Genomic DNA, 16,745 nt, shown 5'->3' with positions numbered 1-16,745 from the left:
GTAAATTTTAGATTTAAATTGCTAGTTCCTAGTTCTAAGTTATTCTAAGTGGTAATAGTTTAATGCTAAATTTTAATATCATCTGTCAAAGTTTTACTAGATAAAGACATGGTCTATATTACTAAAGTAACAATTCTATTGGTTTTAAACTGTTCAATAATTAAAACTAAGCCATATTTGTCTCCAAAACTCATGCTTTATTGACATTTAATTTGAATAAAATAATTTATGATTTTCCAGAGTCTTCCTGACTTCTTCTCTTTTTAGGTTTTGTTTTAGCTCCGTTAGAAATTGACATTACATCAGTTCTATAATATACCTGTGCACTATCAGTGTCATTCTCATGTTCAAGCAATTTGCATAATAAGAATTTTCTTTCATCTTTAACTATTTGAATATTTTCTTGTACTCTAGCAACTTCATCACATAATGCTGCATTTTCCTAGATAAACAGTAAAACATTTAGTTAGTGTTGTAATCAGGAAACAAATCAAATTAATTGTTTGATTCCTATTGTAGTGAGTGATAAGTAAGAACATCTGATTAAGGTCTCATGCAATTCAATTATTATTTACAGTGATCTTGCTTAAAGGAACAGTATAAATAATTATGCATTACAATGACTAAAACGTAAAAATAGTTAATACATGTAGTACTTACAATGATTAAGCTTTTAACTTTAATTTTCATATATTTATACTTTTTTCTATAGCGTGGGTTATTATTTCCTGTTTTTATTATATTCATGGTCATCTATGTAACTTAGGTTTATACCACTAACTTATAATATTAAAATTTCCTAGGAATATCTGGGATATTTTTTTGTTATATATTAAACAACTGTTTTGGATCAAATATTCGTTTTGCGGCCAGGCTAAAGTCAACTTAATTTTACTCTTTATCTTGTAAAAAATGATAATAACTACGAACGAGCAACTTGACCCGCCATTTTCACCTTATAGTATTGCCAACAAGACTTAAACACAATTGGCTGTACAGCTTTGAAAATGTTGCTAAATATAAGTTAAATAAATCGCTTAAAACTTGACAACTTGTATGGAAATGACATAATTATGGTTTCGACTAGTGATTAGTTCCGTCCAATGCATTTTAAGCCTTGGCGCTAAGTCAATTTTTCATTTAATATTAAACTGCATGATTTTTTTTTTAAATAATTTTATGGCCTGGTAACGAGACCTTTAAGCCAATTAAACTGCATGACCATCTCTACCATAGAGTATATTAAATTTTGATATAGGGTATAACTCATAGAGTACTTAGTTCCAAAGACTAATATAATTTGCTCGTTCTTACTACTACTTAGTAGGACTCAAGTCAAGTGATATCTGTAATCTGAGACTCGTCAGTAGAGGACCATTTTAAAATTTAGATATTTTCCAATCAATAATAATAAATTTGTCTTGAGAAACCATGGCAAATTTAACAGAAGATGATTCTTCTGGTGAAACAAATAAGTTAGTGCCAAGTGAATCCAATGAAGACACTTCTGGTGTAGAAAACCAAAATGTGGATGTAAGTAATATCATGCATAAGTACCATAATTTGTAGACCTATTTTATTCTTATCTTCATGTAGACGGAAAGGTGTGATATGCGAAACCTTAATATACTTTTCAGTACACATTCTCACTTTATGCAAATCACTACAACCTTAACCTAAATTTTCAGATAAATGCTCAAATTGATGAACAGCGTCAAAGGATGCAGCCGTCTAAAATGGAATCATTTTTTGCTATAACGAAATCACTTATCATAAGAGCGTTAGTAGTTTATTTTATTACATCAATGTTTCGGCAACCTTCTGCACCAAAAACTGACGTTAACAGTTCATCTGGTGTTCCTCGAGTACCAGCAGTTAACATGTTTCAAAATGGAACAGTTGTGGATATGTTTGCATATATATCAGATCATGAATTTTTAGATAATCTTGAACATGGTCAATTGATCTGGAAAGAAACAAATGTTGTGTATGGTGACTGGTTTGGTGGACCCAATAATGATGGAACTTATACCCATTCCACTAGTATTGTGCCATCAGAGTCTTTAAAGAATAATGGTTCCATATATATTCATGTTTACGTAGTTCCAAATGGAAAATCACCAAATCCAAAAGATAAAAATAATTATGCTGGGCCATATGTCACATATGGTAAAAAAATGGTTAATAAATATAAAAAGTTAAAATATCTAAAAACACATAACCTTTTGACCGGACAAAGTGAAAAGTCTGAAGAGGAATTAAAAAAAGCTGAAACAATGAAAGAAGAGATAGTTTCACATTGGCATCCTAATTTGACTATTAATTTAGTAACAGATCAAACAAATTGGATGCAAGGCAGTGTTCCACCACCACTAGATGAATTTATATATTTTTTGCCTGATGGTAAGGAGTATAAACCTGCTGTGTTCTTAAATGATTACTGGAACATGATGCGGGACTATGTACCGCTCAACAATAGTGTTACTAGCCTTGATCTACAACTAACATTTCAACCATTGAGTCTTTTCAAATGGCAGTTATACACAGCACAAGTTATGAGAGACAAACTGAGCATGTTTTCAGCTCTTGGTGCAGAGGAGCAAGATGAAGAACAGGATACTGTGAAGGAATTGCTTTTAGACACATCTCCTTATTTATTGGGTTTAACTATATCTGTCTCCATCCTCCATTCAATTTTTGAACTATTAGCATTTAAGAATGACATTCAGTTTTGGAACAACAGGCAGTCCTTGGAAGGACTGTCTGTGCGATCAGTTTTCTTCAATGTTTTTCAGTCCACAGTTGTATTGCTCTATGTACTAGATAATGAAACTAATGTTATGGTTAGAATTTCTTGCTTTATTGGCTTAATGATTGAAATCTGGAAAATTAATAAAGTTATGGATGTGAAATTGAATAGGGAAGATAGGATATTTGGATTCCCCAAAATATCTTTAACAGATAAGGGTTCTTATGTAGAATCAAGCACAAAACAATACGATATGTTAGCCTTCAGATATTTAAGCTGGGCTTGTTTTCCTCTGCTGATTGGATATGGTATTTACTCACTTTTATATCTGGAGCATAAGGGATGGTACTCATTCATTCTAAACATGATGTATGGATATCTGTTGACTTTTGGTTTTATTATGATGACACCTCAATTGTTTATCAATTACAAACTAAATTCTGTAGCCCATTTACCATGGCGCATGATGACATACAAATTTCTCAATACCTTTATAGATGATATATTTGCATTTGTGATTAAAATGCCAACCATGTACCGTCTGGGATGTTTTAGAGATGGTATGTATAAATTAATCTTGATTCCTCTCAATATCATAGAAGATAAGATAAAATAATATGTGTTATATTTTTTCAGATATTGTTTTCTTTATTTTCCTGTATCAGCGCTGGATCTACAAAGTTGACCATAAGCGAGTTAATGAATTTGGGTTTTCTGGTGAAATGGAACAGCAACAAAACCAAAATCTATCCCTAACACAATCTGAAGTTACTGATAAGAAGAATGATTAATTCTCTAAGATGAGTGAGTGAGAGTAAATACATAGAGGTAGACATTAGATAAATTTATTTATAGCCTGTTTCTCAAAAATCTTTCTTCCACAACAACCTCAATTATTTAATAATAGATAATGTTGCTAAGATTTAAATTTGCTGTTGTTGCTAGTGTCTGAATTACGTATTTAACTACAATTATAGACATTTCATGAGTTTCTTAAAATGGAGTAAATAATGATTATGGTCTTTAAACTAAAACCCTTATTTAGAGCATACAATGTTTATATTATTTTATACATTATAATTTTTAAATTTTTTACAATGAACATTCACTTCAAACTTCTGTTACAACTAATTAAATCCTCTTATTTAAATGGAAAATCTCAAGCATAAGCTATGTCAAAAATTATCTGTTCTTAAAATTTTATAAACTGGGGTTAACTTAATTTAAATTATAGCTCTGTGATGTCATTCATTCATGTCATAGTCTGGATTTAAATTGTCTTTTTTGATGGCTGTATGTAGTAATATTTATAATGTTGTTCATGTTAGATTGTTCATTGTAAGCAGTGTTCCTCATAATGAGATAAGTTTTTCATATAAATGTATCTCATAAATATATGATTTTTTCAAATATTTTAGATATAACATCTATTGCTATTTCCTACTGCATTGCGTGAAAATATGATGCATGTTTTAATTTTAATGTGTGAACTGCACTCGTAATGCTTGTGGGAATGCTCTATGTCACATTGTAATCGAAATAAATTGCCAAAACCGACAAAGGCTATATGAGCTTACCATATGTTGTCCTGGTACCTTTGGCTCAATGTATAACTTCAGTATTGACCAGGTGAAAGGTATGAATGATTCAGTGAAATCATTGTTATAGGAATTGTAATGGTTTTTGTAATTAATATTGTAAGCTGTTTTTATTAATTATTTATTTAAATAAATTCACTTGTAGGTACTTTATATAAGCACTTCTATTAAATTCTGAAATAATAATTGTGATTTAAATTAGTACAAGTGTAAATTTAATAACTATTATTGTTGTGATAAAATGACATGAAATATAATTTAAAGAAATATTTATGCCACCCATAAGTAACTTTTATGCATTTCGAATTTATGGATATGTTTTAAATTATAACATAGTTTAATTCACTTATGCCTCCAATCTTAAATTAAAAGTATTAAATGTAATTTTTGGTTTTTGTTAATTACTCCTAATGACTTAGTTGTAACTAAGTTGCACCTAAGGGATTTAGGACTATATGTATGTATACAAATCAAAGATTGCTCATATACCTACTCTAAATGTTTTCTCTACAAAATAATTGGTTAGTTTTAACTTTGTTGTAAGAACTGTTTTTTTATATATTTGGTTTAAAATTATTATTTAACTGCTTTTAAAGATTTATTTTTACTATGAGATAATCTTATATATATAAACAAATACACTGACATTCAGTACTATCTATAGAAATTATACTTATATCCAAATATAATAACATCTATGTTTAATAAAGGTTCACAAATCATAGTTTCAATGCAAATTACTATTTTATTCAAAACTGGGATGTCTTTGTGGGAGAAAAAGATTGCAGCAAACATTTAAGGGAAAAGAAGTTTTGTTAAGGTATGCTCATATATAAGGTACTAATGGTATAATTTATAAGGGTTATGATTTAATGGATACTTTTATGATAATTATTCATGATTTATTTTTATGGTTCAGATTTTTCAGTAGAAATCAGTTTGAATCCTGACTACTATTCACCGGGCTTTAAAATCCTTACTATAGAAAAAAAGAATCATTTGGTGCACATAGCTTTCTAAACACACACAAAAAAAACGTCGAATTGTAAATCACCTCAGGCTTTCTGTAAAACCACTTAGTTTAATAAAGGTTACTCACCACCTTAATACAAACGCATATTAAAACTAAATAATTTTAATAAAATTTAACATCAAGATGATATGAAAAATTAAAAATAAATCAATGGCGCTACAACTTTTTTAGGTTTGGGCCTCAGATTTCTGTCTGATCTGTTTGATGATCATTTGTTAATCTAATAGGCAAGCAGAAGATCAGCCTTCTGTGCCTGACGCACGCCGTCGACTTTTTGGGTCTAAGGCAGGCCGGTTTCCTCACGATGTATTCCTTTACCGTTCGAGCGAATGTTAAATGCGCACATGGAAAGAAAGTCCATTGGTTCCACAGCCGGGATCTAACCTACGACCTCAGGGATGAGAGTTGCACGCTGAAGCCACTAGGCCAACACTGCTCTTTAAGATGATATTTGAACATTAAATAAAGACAATAGTTTGTACCTGACAAAATGAACTGGCGTCGTCGACAGTGGTTTTAGTATAAATCACGAAAGAAAGCACTTCATATTAGATGAAGTCTCGGGTGTTTGTTTTCATAATCACGATAAGCTCTTACACTTATTGTGTTAGACCGAGGGTCTTGATAAACTTTAATTTATATATTATAGTGATACTTAAATGTAATGTGCTCTACATTGTAGCTTAAGATTGAAAAAGCGGCGATGTCAGTCCTGATATACGTTCTTCGCTCTACCTTCCTTGTGTATATTCTAACATCGATCTTGACTCTTGACTTTCATTATTACTTTAAATGGTAATGGTTTCTGCATTGCATTGAGTTAGCGTGTACAACGGCGGTAATATTATATCAGCCTTGTTAGGCCGTAATGGAATGTCTCATGTTTTTCTGCTTCCGCAGGTGATTTAAAATTGAATATTAGAGCCGGTTGGGACATCCAGGTGCCCAGTGACCCTTCGCGCCGCAGCGGTAGCACCGTCCGTAGCCGCCATAGTATGAGCCCGAGGTGCCTGGGACGCGTTGCCTTCGTCTTCTACAACTATTACTTCCTGTGGTAACTGCGATAACATACAAGCTGTTGTTAACATGGTAATATAATTATTTTAAGGTCATTCAAAATAAGTACTTAGTGGCTATACTCCAGAACGCGAAAATTTAGGAGATCTGTCTTCATTTATATAAAATATTAAATAAATACGGTTTTTATGAAATATGTTGTACTACATTTTTTTTCGCGCGTTGGATTTATCTTCTCTAGTCGAAAACGAGTTAAACGCGTTAATTAATTGTTATTCTATGTGTGTCGTCTCCTGAACTGTATTTCATTACATTGTTTTCGTCGACATGGATTCTTTGAAAATGGAGATGTTGATTTTACAGAATGTAAAATGTCAACCCCTCGGAATCATTTGCACCTCGAATCACAGCAAATTTTATTAAGGATTCCGGATAAGAAATAGCTGTTAAACTGTGATTATGCAAAAAATTGGTTAATTAAATTTTAAGAAAAATAAATATTAAAGTTGTTCCATCAGTTTAGAGCCAATATCTCAAATTGGTAAAAAGGAAGGTACTTCAACGAGCACTCGTCTACTTTGATTAAAAAACTCAGACGACATATTATTTACGACCCCATATTGTAACAACACATTGGTATTCTGTGCAAAAACTAGAAATAATTTGGTTATGTCTTGTTCATCAATAGTCATGTCGTACATGCTTTTCAGAATTAATTTATATTAACACTATGAAAGTAAATTAAATTTTGAGAATTTAAGTTTGTAGTTTAGAGATCAACATCATTGTCATACATTACATGTATAGTTTCAATACAATTTTCAAGACAAAGCTTAGTTATTTTTATAATTTAAACGTAATTTAGTTTAAAACGTTATAGCTAGTTTATGTTGAGTGACTTTTCAGCAGTAAAATCTTTTAAAGGAATTTGAGAAGCCTTACCATCATCATCGGAGTCGGGGTCGGAATTGAAGTCAGATCCACCGTGGGAATCTCTTGCGGACGAGTAATACTGATCGAGTATGGAAGGTCTGAAGATACTAGAACAAAGTTAAATTCTTAACTAATTATTTATTTTGTAATTCCAGTTATCTCAATTTTAAATAAATAAAATACAAATAATATACTAAAATATAGCCAAACATGGAATGAACATACGTAGTTGGTCCCAAAGTTCTGTCACTGGCACATTATTTTTAAATTTCGAACATGCCTTTATAAAAAAATTATTGCATTCTATTTTTGAATATTTGACTATTGTTTTTAAACAAAAAACAATCACTTCGTAATTTTTCACGATGAGTGTATTTTGAAAGAAAATGGAATTGCTGTTATTGTGTTGCACCGCTGTGGGCGCTCGCCGAGTACCATTTTCAAGTTGCTCAAAAATTTGAATATAACGCTTAGGTTTGTGTACCGTACTATTGATAGGTATGATGAAGTCTCCAGTGTTGAGGACAAGTAAAGCACAGGCCGGCCACGCTCCGCAAGAACACCAGCAGTAATAAAAGCTATCAAGGCGCGGTTAGCAAGAAATCCTGTCCGAAAACATGTTTATGTCTTTACAGATGGGTGTCAGTTAGGAAAAAAGTAAAAAAGGTTTTAAATGAAGATCTTGGCCTACAAGATCATACACATAAGAATGGGCCCTTACTTTATGCTCGTCTTAAAGCAATAAGGCTTAAAGAGATCGCGGGTGTTGTTAAAGCGGTACGCGAAAATCCGTCACCGTGATATCCTCTTTACGGACGAATTTTTTTTCGAGAAGTACAATAAACAGAATGATAGAGTGTACGCTAGGAGTCCCGAAGAAGCTGGAAATAAAGTTCCGAGGGTGCAACATGGACATTATCCATTATCAGTAATGTTCTGGTTGGGAGTGGCCTGTTACGGGCCAACTAAGGTTCATTTTTGCGAAAAAGGGGTCAAAACCAGTGCAAAAGTGTACCAAAACACGGTTTGGATCGGCTTGTCAAAGAATTGCCCAGCACGCTACTTGCGGGACATCACTTCGTGTTCCAGCAGGACTCTGCGCCTGCACACAAAGCCAAGACCACTCAAGCCTGGTTTCAGAGTCAAAACATCGACTTAATTAGACATGAGGATTGGTCTTTCTCCAGTCCGGACCTTAATCCTTTGGACTAAATTTGGCATGTCTTTGAGAGGAAGGTCTGTGATAAACCCCATAAAAATTTGGAGCGTCTGAAGTCATCTTTCAAAAAAACAGTCACTGAAATCGACATGAATATGGTGCGTGCTGCGATAAACGACTGGCCGCGGCGCTAAGGCCCTGTATTAAAAATAAGGGAGGTCATTTCGAATAATTTTACGTACTACTTCTATTCCTTAATTAATGTACTATAAATTGATATATCACTCATTAAAAACTAATCAGTAATTTTGTTTTTATCATTATTTCCATTTATGAACTTTGGGCCCGACTACGTAATATTCACAGTAATTCCTGCTTCTTAAAACATTTTGGTTAAAGAGACAATCACTTATTTTATTTTTATAGTGACATCTGAAGATTCAAGGCACAGGCCTTTCATAAAGTTTTTGAACTACACCAACAAATATTAACTATGGGTGATGTTCAACAATTATGTTATGTTTAACGTAATTAGGTTATACGGAATAAATTATTAGCAGCAAAAAATAAAGTTTTACTTTTTTTCTGGATGAAATGACTTAAACCGTAGCCTGAAGTAATTAGAGGCGTAAATAGCGCTTAGAGGCAAACATTGGATATCATTAACACTTACTAGTAATCATCGAAGACGTCCGTCGCGTCCCCCTCGCTGCTCGGAAATTCCTCGCCCTCGGTGTCGTCCCATTGCGCTTCACTTTCGCTTTCGGCCGTTGCTCGTCTGAAGACGAATATCGTAATTATGTAGCGCCAAATAAAAATTACGAAATCACTAACGAGTAACTGGGGTCCATTGCGTTATGACCCCCCCCCCCCCTGGGCGTGTTTATGAGCGTGGGCAGTAAAATAGCGAACGGCTTTATATTATAACGGCACATATATTATTATGGCATGAGCGACTAAATAAATTCAACAGGCATTAATATATCCGAAGTGAAATTATTTTCAAATTTTCCACTCAAAAAAAAGGTTGCTAAGAGAATAGGAGAAATGCGTACCGGCTATTTTGCGCACTGGCTCCCGGCGAAGGTAAAGTCTCCTCTTCTGTGAATAAGACAGCTTCATAACTATCGTTTATCCAATATATTTTAAAGTGGTAACTAGCAAAATGAGTTACTGTTACTATGAGTTGTTTATATAAATAAGTAAAGCGATCTTACGAATGCCACTGATTAAAAAAATCATTTAAAACAGCTCTTATAATAATGAGGATAAAAGACCGTATGAAGCCGTCTTTTCCACAAAAGAATGAACGAGTGAAAAGAACTAGGTATACAAGCTGATATTGTCTCACCTTCTCTGATTTTTAATGACTCTTCGCGTTTCTTTTTCATTTCTTCAGAAAGATTAGGTAGAATTTTTTCTATAAATGAGTCCACAACAATAGATCTAGATTCATATTTAATTGGTGTCCTGAAAATATGTCACTCTGGTATAAAATTTACATATAGCTTCGCTTATCAACGGTGCCATATCTTAATAGAAACTGGATTACTGGGATATTTTATAGTTCGTATAGTGTGGGTGCAGGAATCATATGGAGTCTTCCGTCTCAGTGTGACATTATATGTTCTCATTTGATAAACAAAAATGAGAGTTAAAGAAAAATGAAATCATTTATATATATATATAGATGAAATACCTGCAGATTGGACAGTCTTTCTTATTTTTCTTCCATAAGTTTATGCAATATTTGCAAAATGTATGGCCGCAGCTAAGCATCACAGGACAAATAAATATTTCGGCACAGATACTGCACTGCAGTTCAGTTTCCATCATTTGTCCGATGTCCGCTAAAGGCTTTGACGATTCATACGATGGACCAGCCATAGCTGGGTTTTCATCACTCACTCCATTCTTCTGAAACGTATTGAATTTCGTTAAAACGTTAATGAATTTCATTTCAATCAAATTCCAAAACGTTTTATATCTTGCAATAACAACATACATTCAATATTACAATTCTGTTGATTATATATTTGTGTAATTAACCTAGAAAATTTATTCTATATAGAAATAATAGATACATAAGACATATATTTTTCTCAAAATATGTATGATAAAATTGAAGTTGATTTATGAATATATAATAATCAGTTTACTTTCATATTTAGTACAATATGAGATATTTTCCTAAATGTGAAAATAACATTTAAATTCATCACTATTAGTAGTTGTTCGAATAATTAATAAAATTAAATAAGACTGAGTTTATTGGTTGAATGATTTACTATGGCACACGGAATTGCAAAGACCTTGTGTTGCATTTTTCTACATCTACGGAGGTAGGACTACCGAGTACAATTGCAGTGTTGAAAGCCTTGTCCTCCCAAATTAACTCAATTACTGATAATTATTCATAATGATAAATAATTATGCATAATTTTCAGTGTATACATAACACCATAGAACATACCGTTTCTTGATGTTCTGTTTCCATTCCAACAACTTTCATTTGTGCTGATGGGGCCTGAGACACATTCTGTAATTTACGTTTTTAGTTTTCTATAATCAATTTCATTTTTAAATGCTTAATAAGAAAATCTAAAAGTAATTTTGATTCACTTCTAAGTACTCAATGTGTATTATTTGTATTATTAGCATGTTTAGGCAGACAGTATGTGTCTGCACTTGCATTTTAATATAAAAGTATAAGATTTTTTAAATCATTACCTCTTCCTTATGTAACAATTGTATTTCTGCATTTTTTGATTCTTTTTTCATATCGCTTATTTCCTTTTCAAGTCTCTGCTTGATTTTCTTATGCTCTTCTAGTAACTCCAATTCTCTTTGTTTGTTTAGTTCCACTAATGCAAGCATTTCCTTAAAAGGCAATCCAAATGTAAGATTTAATAAAGTTTACTTTTTATTATTTGGACAAGTCAGTCAATTTTTAAAAAAGGTATTGTAAAAAAATTGTGCTCTATGCTATGCTTAATACAAATCTTTTTATGATTTAGGCTGAAACAAATGTTCAGAGTAATGAATAATTTATTACTTTAAAGGAAGTCCACTTTAGAAATGCTTTCTATCCTGGAATTATAAAAACAATAGTTAGGAATCAAAGCACTCTGATGCTGACACAAGCATTTTGGACATTGGCAGAATCCATTTTTAATAAAAAACAAGTACTCTTACTTGGTCCTTGGCCAATCTTAATTTCTCTGTTTCAATTCTAAACTCGTTCTCTAATTCCTGTTTCTCTTTTAGACGCTGTTCTTCTTGCTCCTTTATTTTTTGATGTAGTCTATCAAGTAGTTCATGCTTAGAAGTATTTTCTTTATCAAGTTCTGCCAGGAATTCTTCTCTTTCTTTTTGTAATTTTGTTTTAAGAGAATTATTTTCAATAGCAAGCTCTGCTTCTGTTTCATTGTGCATCTTAATTTGATCCTAATAATAGATACATACATTTTTTTAAAACATTATTTTTGATTGGACAGTAAAAGATAAAACTTTGAAAATAATGCTATATGCTAAGATTATAAACATTTTCAGTCATGTTAATTTTTTTGTTTACATTGGAATATTAAATATCAATCAAAAATTTAAAGTTTTGGCCCAAATCTTGAATATCCCACAAAAAATAAATAAATACCTAAGTATTTGAATAAAAAACATGTTTCTTTCTTAGAATTATAAGCATGATGATACCTATGTACGTGCCAAGGTTCGTACACATGAAGACTGAGGCTGAGATGGAATGATTCCAGTGCATCATCCTCATCCATGGACATGTCAGCTCTAAAGACGCACGCAATTCAGGAACCGGTTTTACCATGGTTATGTGTCCCTCAAAAAGGCGACGGCTCAAGAAAGCCAAAAGAAACAGCAGAAGCTGGAAACCAAAGCCCAGAGGCTACTTGGGTACTCAAACTCCAACCCTGGAGGTACAGTGGATCTCTCTCTCTATGGAATGATGCAGGGTGGCCCGTATTTCTGACTTCTAAGCCTCATCAGAACTAATCTCAAAACAATTATATCAACAATTACAGGCCACTGTCTCCTTAGTAAACATCTTTTTGTACTAAGGCTGTCACAACAAATAGCCCTAAGTGCAGAGGCTGTTTTAACACAGGGGAATCAGTCAACCATGTAGTCCTGGAATGTGTGGCTGTGGTTAACCAACATAGAGAAATCCTTAAGAGTGAGGTCACTCTGTGAAACCTGCAAAGTGCCTAGGAGATTTCGGTGCTTCTGGAAGGAGCTAGGCTGGCTTGGGCAGGAGTTTATGCACAACAGACCTAATGAGAGTTGAAGTGAGGAAACTGAGTCCACTAACTTTACATTTAGCAGCATTAAGATCAAATTATAAACACTCACCATTAATTTATTAATCTTAGTATCCATTTCTTTTTTTAGAGATGATATCTGAGCATCTCGTTCTTTAATCAACAATATTTTCTGCATCTGTACTTCATTTTTCTCACCTTTTAAATTTTCTATTTGTACCCCAAAGCTTCTTTCAAGTTCTTCAACCTTTATGTTCTTTTTTGCATATAGTTGATCTTGTAACAATTTGTTGGCAACTTGTAGTTGTTTTTGCTTTTGTATTTTATCTTCAATGTGCTGCATTTCAATATTCTGAGATTCTTCAAATTTTATTTTAACATCATCAAGAATACTTGAATTTTCATCTTTCTCAAATTTGATCCGCTTTGCAATGTCGTTATGAGGCCAAATAAATTTATACACAAACTCCTGAAGTGCATCCAACCTAACAATATCATCATTTATAAGGTTTTTAGAATTTCCTTTTCCGACTTTGACTCCATTCACTTCAATTCCACAGGCACTGCTATCTTCTATTACCCAACCACAATTCTCTTTTCTGAATTTACAATGACTTCTAGATATAACTAAAGAAGGTATAACTAATGTATTGTGTAAGCCTCTACCAAGTGTAAACTGAAAACAAAATTGAGTTGTTAAAATTTAATTGTTTAGATTTATTTCAGATAGGATTAGATCATAAAAAATTGCTTCACTTTACTATGAGGTGGTATCATGTGGCATAAAATGATTGTGGTAACTGTATATATTTAGGATTCTTTAGACTGGTTTTTATGAATTACAAAACCTGTATAACAAAATTATTTATAAGTGAGCTAGGAAAAGAAAAGTACTTTGCTTCCACACAGATTTGACGACCAGATGATATACATTTTGTTGACCAGATGATATACATTTTGTTGACCATTAATATTCAAATTCTTAAAAACTAAATCTCTCAGATATTGTGACTGATCCCTTAACCATAGTTAAGGGATTAAGAAAGCTCTGTTTTCATTTTCTCCTAGTCTCAAATTTGACCGATAGAATAGCTAGTAGGCTATCTATAGAAGATTACTTTCCACAATGAGCATATATGAGCATATGTAAGAACATGAAAGTATTTCTATCCAAGAGTAAATCATTTTGTTATGCAAAAAAGTTTGAATTTATTATAAAGTACTTACACTGTCATCAGAAGTAATATGTATTTTTCTAAATCGGTTCAATTCTGTTCTAAGACGTTTACAGGAAACCAATACTGGACGATTATTTTGCATTTTTCTTCAATTGGTGGCCTATAAATTATAAATATTTAAGACAGTAAACTGATATTATTTTTTGTGAAATCGTTGGCGATCTAGGATTCCAGAATTTTAAACTACTCATATCAAAACAGTGTTGCCAGATGGTCCAATGTTGACAGATGGTCCGGTGTTGCCAGATGGTCTCGACGATATACCCCTAGACTAATTGGATTTCCCCCCAGAAATCCCCTAGGACACCCTTACCTAGCGCATGGTAGCATGGGCGATGGCGCAAAGTCAAAGTATAGGCAACGGCACGTAAGTCTAGCGCTGGCCGATACGTGGAGGGGATTGCTGCACATGAGTACTGTCGCGCACGCAATACATTATAATATAATATAGTGGCATATTATGCCACTTTGATTAATGATTACCTAAATAACAATATTAAGCTGAACGAAATGTGAAGGATAGCTGCTGCGGATGATTACTGTCGCGCATGAAAGTAATATTACCTATCTATAAGATATAATAAGACAAGTGTCTGTACATAGAACGTATTTCCAAAAAAATACCTAAGATATTTTAACAAGTTTATGGGATGTAGAAAAATAAAAATATTATCTTTTAATTTGTAATCTTTTATTAATCTGAATCAGAGAACTGTATCACGCCTTCAATGGTCTCGCGACAAGGCCTTTTGCTTACTGAGGGCCCGGGCTCAGCATTGCTTCGTTCGTCGGCACTAGCGTCATCATCATTGCAATCCTCGGAATTATCTCCATCGACATGAATAATGAATTGTTCTGTTACCAAATCCACGACATGATCACTCTTTGCATATTGCTCTTCTATATCCTTCACCTTTTTACACAACTTTTGCCAATCCCATGTATCCATTAGTAAAACCTTTACTTGTATTAGGTCTTTACATTTACTGACACTCCATTTTATATTTTTGCTGCCTACATATTGTTTAATATCCGACCATGCCATTTCAATCGGATTTAGGTTGGGGTGGTATGGTGGTAGTCTCAATACCTGATGACCTCGTTCGTTAGCTAGGATTCGATCAATCGAAAATGTTTTAAATTTATCTTTGTTGATCTTTATTAAATTGTATAACTGAGGTTTCAAATGTGTTTCCTCGTACTGTATACCTTTTCAAGTGAGCCAGGCCTGCATGTCAGCTTTTTTAGAATTAGAGGTTGGTGCGCGATCCCACTGCTTATTATGATAGGACGCGTGGTAGTCGACATACCACGACGGAACTGAGTTGTAGGTTGGGCATTAATTGGGTTTTATTCTGGAACGTTTTTTGCCAGGTGTTCTGAACACTGTGTTCAAATCAGAACTTTTGTCTTGATTGGAGATGTTTCTTACCGTTGCAATTGACGTTTTTGTTGACTCTGCTGTCCTTTTTTGGATTTTACCTAATTCGCTGGTTATACTTTTAAATTTTATGTTTCCTGCCTTAATGATTTCGGCGGTTAGTTTTATCTGGCTCAAATTTACAATGTTGCTGTCCGACTGACTGAACAAAGTATTTGTAGCTTCATCAATCTCACTTTAGATTTGTTTCAAAGAATCAATTAATTTGTTAGATTCCCTTTTTAAAAAAACAATTCACGCCATAAACCATTTTCCTGGCTTGTCTTTTCAAAACAGTATTTGTTCTAGGCATATTCACTTTAAAGTCACAAACAAACTTAAAAACAAATAACAAACAACAAAACACTAACAAATTCAAACGTAACAAAAAAACAACAAAACGTAACAACAGTAACAAAAATATTAATGACGCGACTGTACACGGGATGTGCGCGGGGAGTCGTATCGGTGCGGGGGACGGAATGCGACTGAAGAGCAAATCGACGCTACGCGCGCCCGCTCTTCATTCCGCTAGCCCCTCTCAGGTACCTTATTTTTTACTTCTGCGCAATAACGGTCAGCGCTAGAGTTTCGTGCCGCTACTTGTATCTATAACAGAAAATGGATTGACGGGTGTAAGTTTTATTCAGTTTTTGCGATTGCGACCATTTTTACTATGTGTTCGTACTACAATTTAGTTCCTAAATCAGGAACGTGACAAACAATGGCAAAAAAAAACTATATTTTTGTGTTTTTGGAATTTCCCCCTATTCTGCCCCTAACAGACTTGATAAACCGTGTTGGGAATTGCTCCAGTTCAACCCAATAAATTTCATATTACATTAAAAGGGGAATTACTTTTATCACTTATACTAACTTTATTATTGCAAGAGTGTTGCTCTGTTGTCTCAATATCTAATTGAAATCAATATTATTTGGAATTTCATCCAAAGTCTTATACTCTAATGCTTGCTCAATAGAAGCAAGAGGTTAAGCCAAATTCTTGGCTGTCATCTGTATAAATATGAAAGCAGGTAACTATAAATAATTGTAATAATATTTACCCTTTGTAATAAAAAACTTTTCTTATATCTATTGGTATCTATGACACAACATTTATAATTGTACATTGTCAGTGTATGCAATGTTCGTATCTTCCTTAGGAAAAGTTAAACAGTTCTTAGAGTCTAAACAACAAAGATTTTCATATAATACTAGATCTTGTTTATTTAAATTTCCCCTGTTTCCCTATAAAACTTATTAAATTATTTCTATATTATTATAATATTATTTTTCGAAGTATGATTTGTGA

The 16,745-nt window shown here is 33.0% G+C and overlaps 2 protein-coding genes across 4 annotated transcripts; one reads left to right on the top strand and one right to left on the bottom strand.

Moving 5' to 3' along the window:
* Positions 1-1,322: 1,322 nt before the first annotated feature.
* Positions 1,323-4,731, top strand: LOC123720107 (cleft lip and palate transmembrane protein 1 homolog). The gene is made up of 3 exons (XM_045676600.1): positions 1,323-1,533; positions 1,689-3,309; positions 3,386-4,731. The coding sequence occupies exons 1-3, from the start codon at positions 1,432-1,434 to the stop codon at positions 3,538-3,540; spliced, it is 1,878 nt and encodes a 625-aa protein (XP_045532556.1). The 5' UTR covers positions 1,323-1,431; the 3' UTR covers positions 3,541-4,731.
* A 1,027-nt stretch (positions 4,732-5,758) lies between these two features.
* LOC123720572 (E3 ubiquitin-protein ligase rnf8-like) lies at positions 5,759-14,205 on the bottom strand. 3 transcript variants are annotated; one of them, XM_045677240.1, is made up of 11 exons: positions 14,003-14,205; positions 12,867-13,451; positions 11,685-11,936; positions 11,220-11,369; positions 10,963-11,028; positions 10,189-10,406; positions 9,841-9,959; positions 9,545-9,590; positions 9,163-9,267; positions 7,340-7,437; positions 5,759-6,438 (listed from the first exon to the last, which is right to left on the bottom strand). In XM_045677240.1, the coding sequence occupies exons 1-11, from the start codon at positions 14,093-14,095 to the stop codon at positions 6,299-6,301; spliced, it is 1,872 nt and encodes a 623-aa protein (XP_045533196.1). In that variant the 5' UTR covers positions 14,096-14,205; the 3' UTR covers positions 5,759-6,298. The 3 variants fall into 3 exon arrangements, with proteins under 3 accessions (XP_045533196.1, XP_045533197.1, XP_045533198.1); XM_045677241.1 differs by having other exon boundaries at positions 10,189-10,403; XM_045677242.1 differs by lacking the exon at positions 9,545-9,590.
* Between the last annotated feature and the right edge of the window lie 2,540 nt (positions 14,206-16,745).

This window comes from Pieris brassicae, chromosome 2, assembly GCF_905147105.1.
Source record: "Pieris brassicae chromosome 2, ilPieBrab1.1, whole genome shotgun sequence".
NCBI lineage: Eukaryota > Metazoa > Arthropoda > Insecta > Lepidoptera > Pieridae > Pieris > Pieris brassicae.
Note: the sequence above shows the minus strand (reverse complement) of the source record. Positions and strands in the feature narration are given on the sequence as shown.

Coding starts and splice junctions, on each gene's coding strand:
- LOC123720572 (XM_045677240.1), bottom strand. CDS start 14,095: ATGCAAAATAATCGTCCAGTATTGGTTTCCTGTAAACGTCTTAGAACA. Junction 11,937..12,866: donor CTAAGATTAATAAATTAATG/GTGAGTGTTTAT, acceptor ATCTATTATTAG/GATCAAATTAAGATGCACAA. Junction 7,438..9,162: donor GACGTCTTCGATGATTACTA/GTAAGTGTTAAT, acceptor ACTTTGTTCTAG/TATCTTCAGACCTTCCATAC.
- LOC123720107 (XM_045676600.1), top strand. CDS start 1,432: ATGGCAAATTTAACAGAAGATGATTCTTCTGGTGAAACAAATAAGTTA. Junction 1,534..1,688: donor TAGAAAACCAAAATGTGGAT/GTAAGTAATATC, acceptor CTAAATTTTCAG/ATAAATGCTCAAATTGATGA. Junction 3,310..3,385: donor TCTGGGATGTTTTAGAGATG/GTATGTATAAAT, acceptor ATATTTTTTCAG/ATATTGTTTTCTTTATTTTC.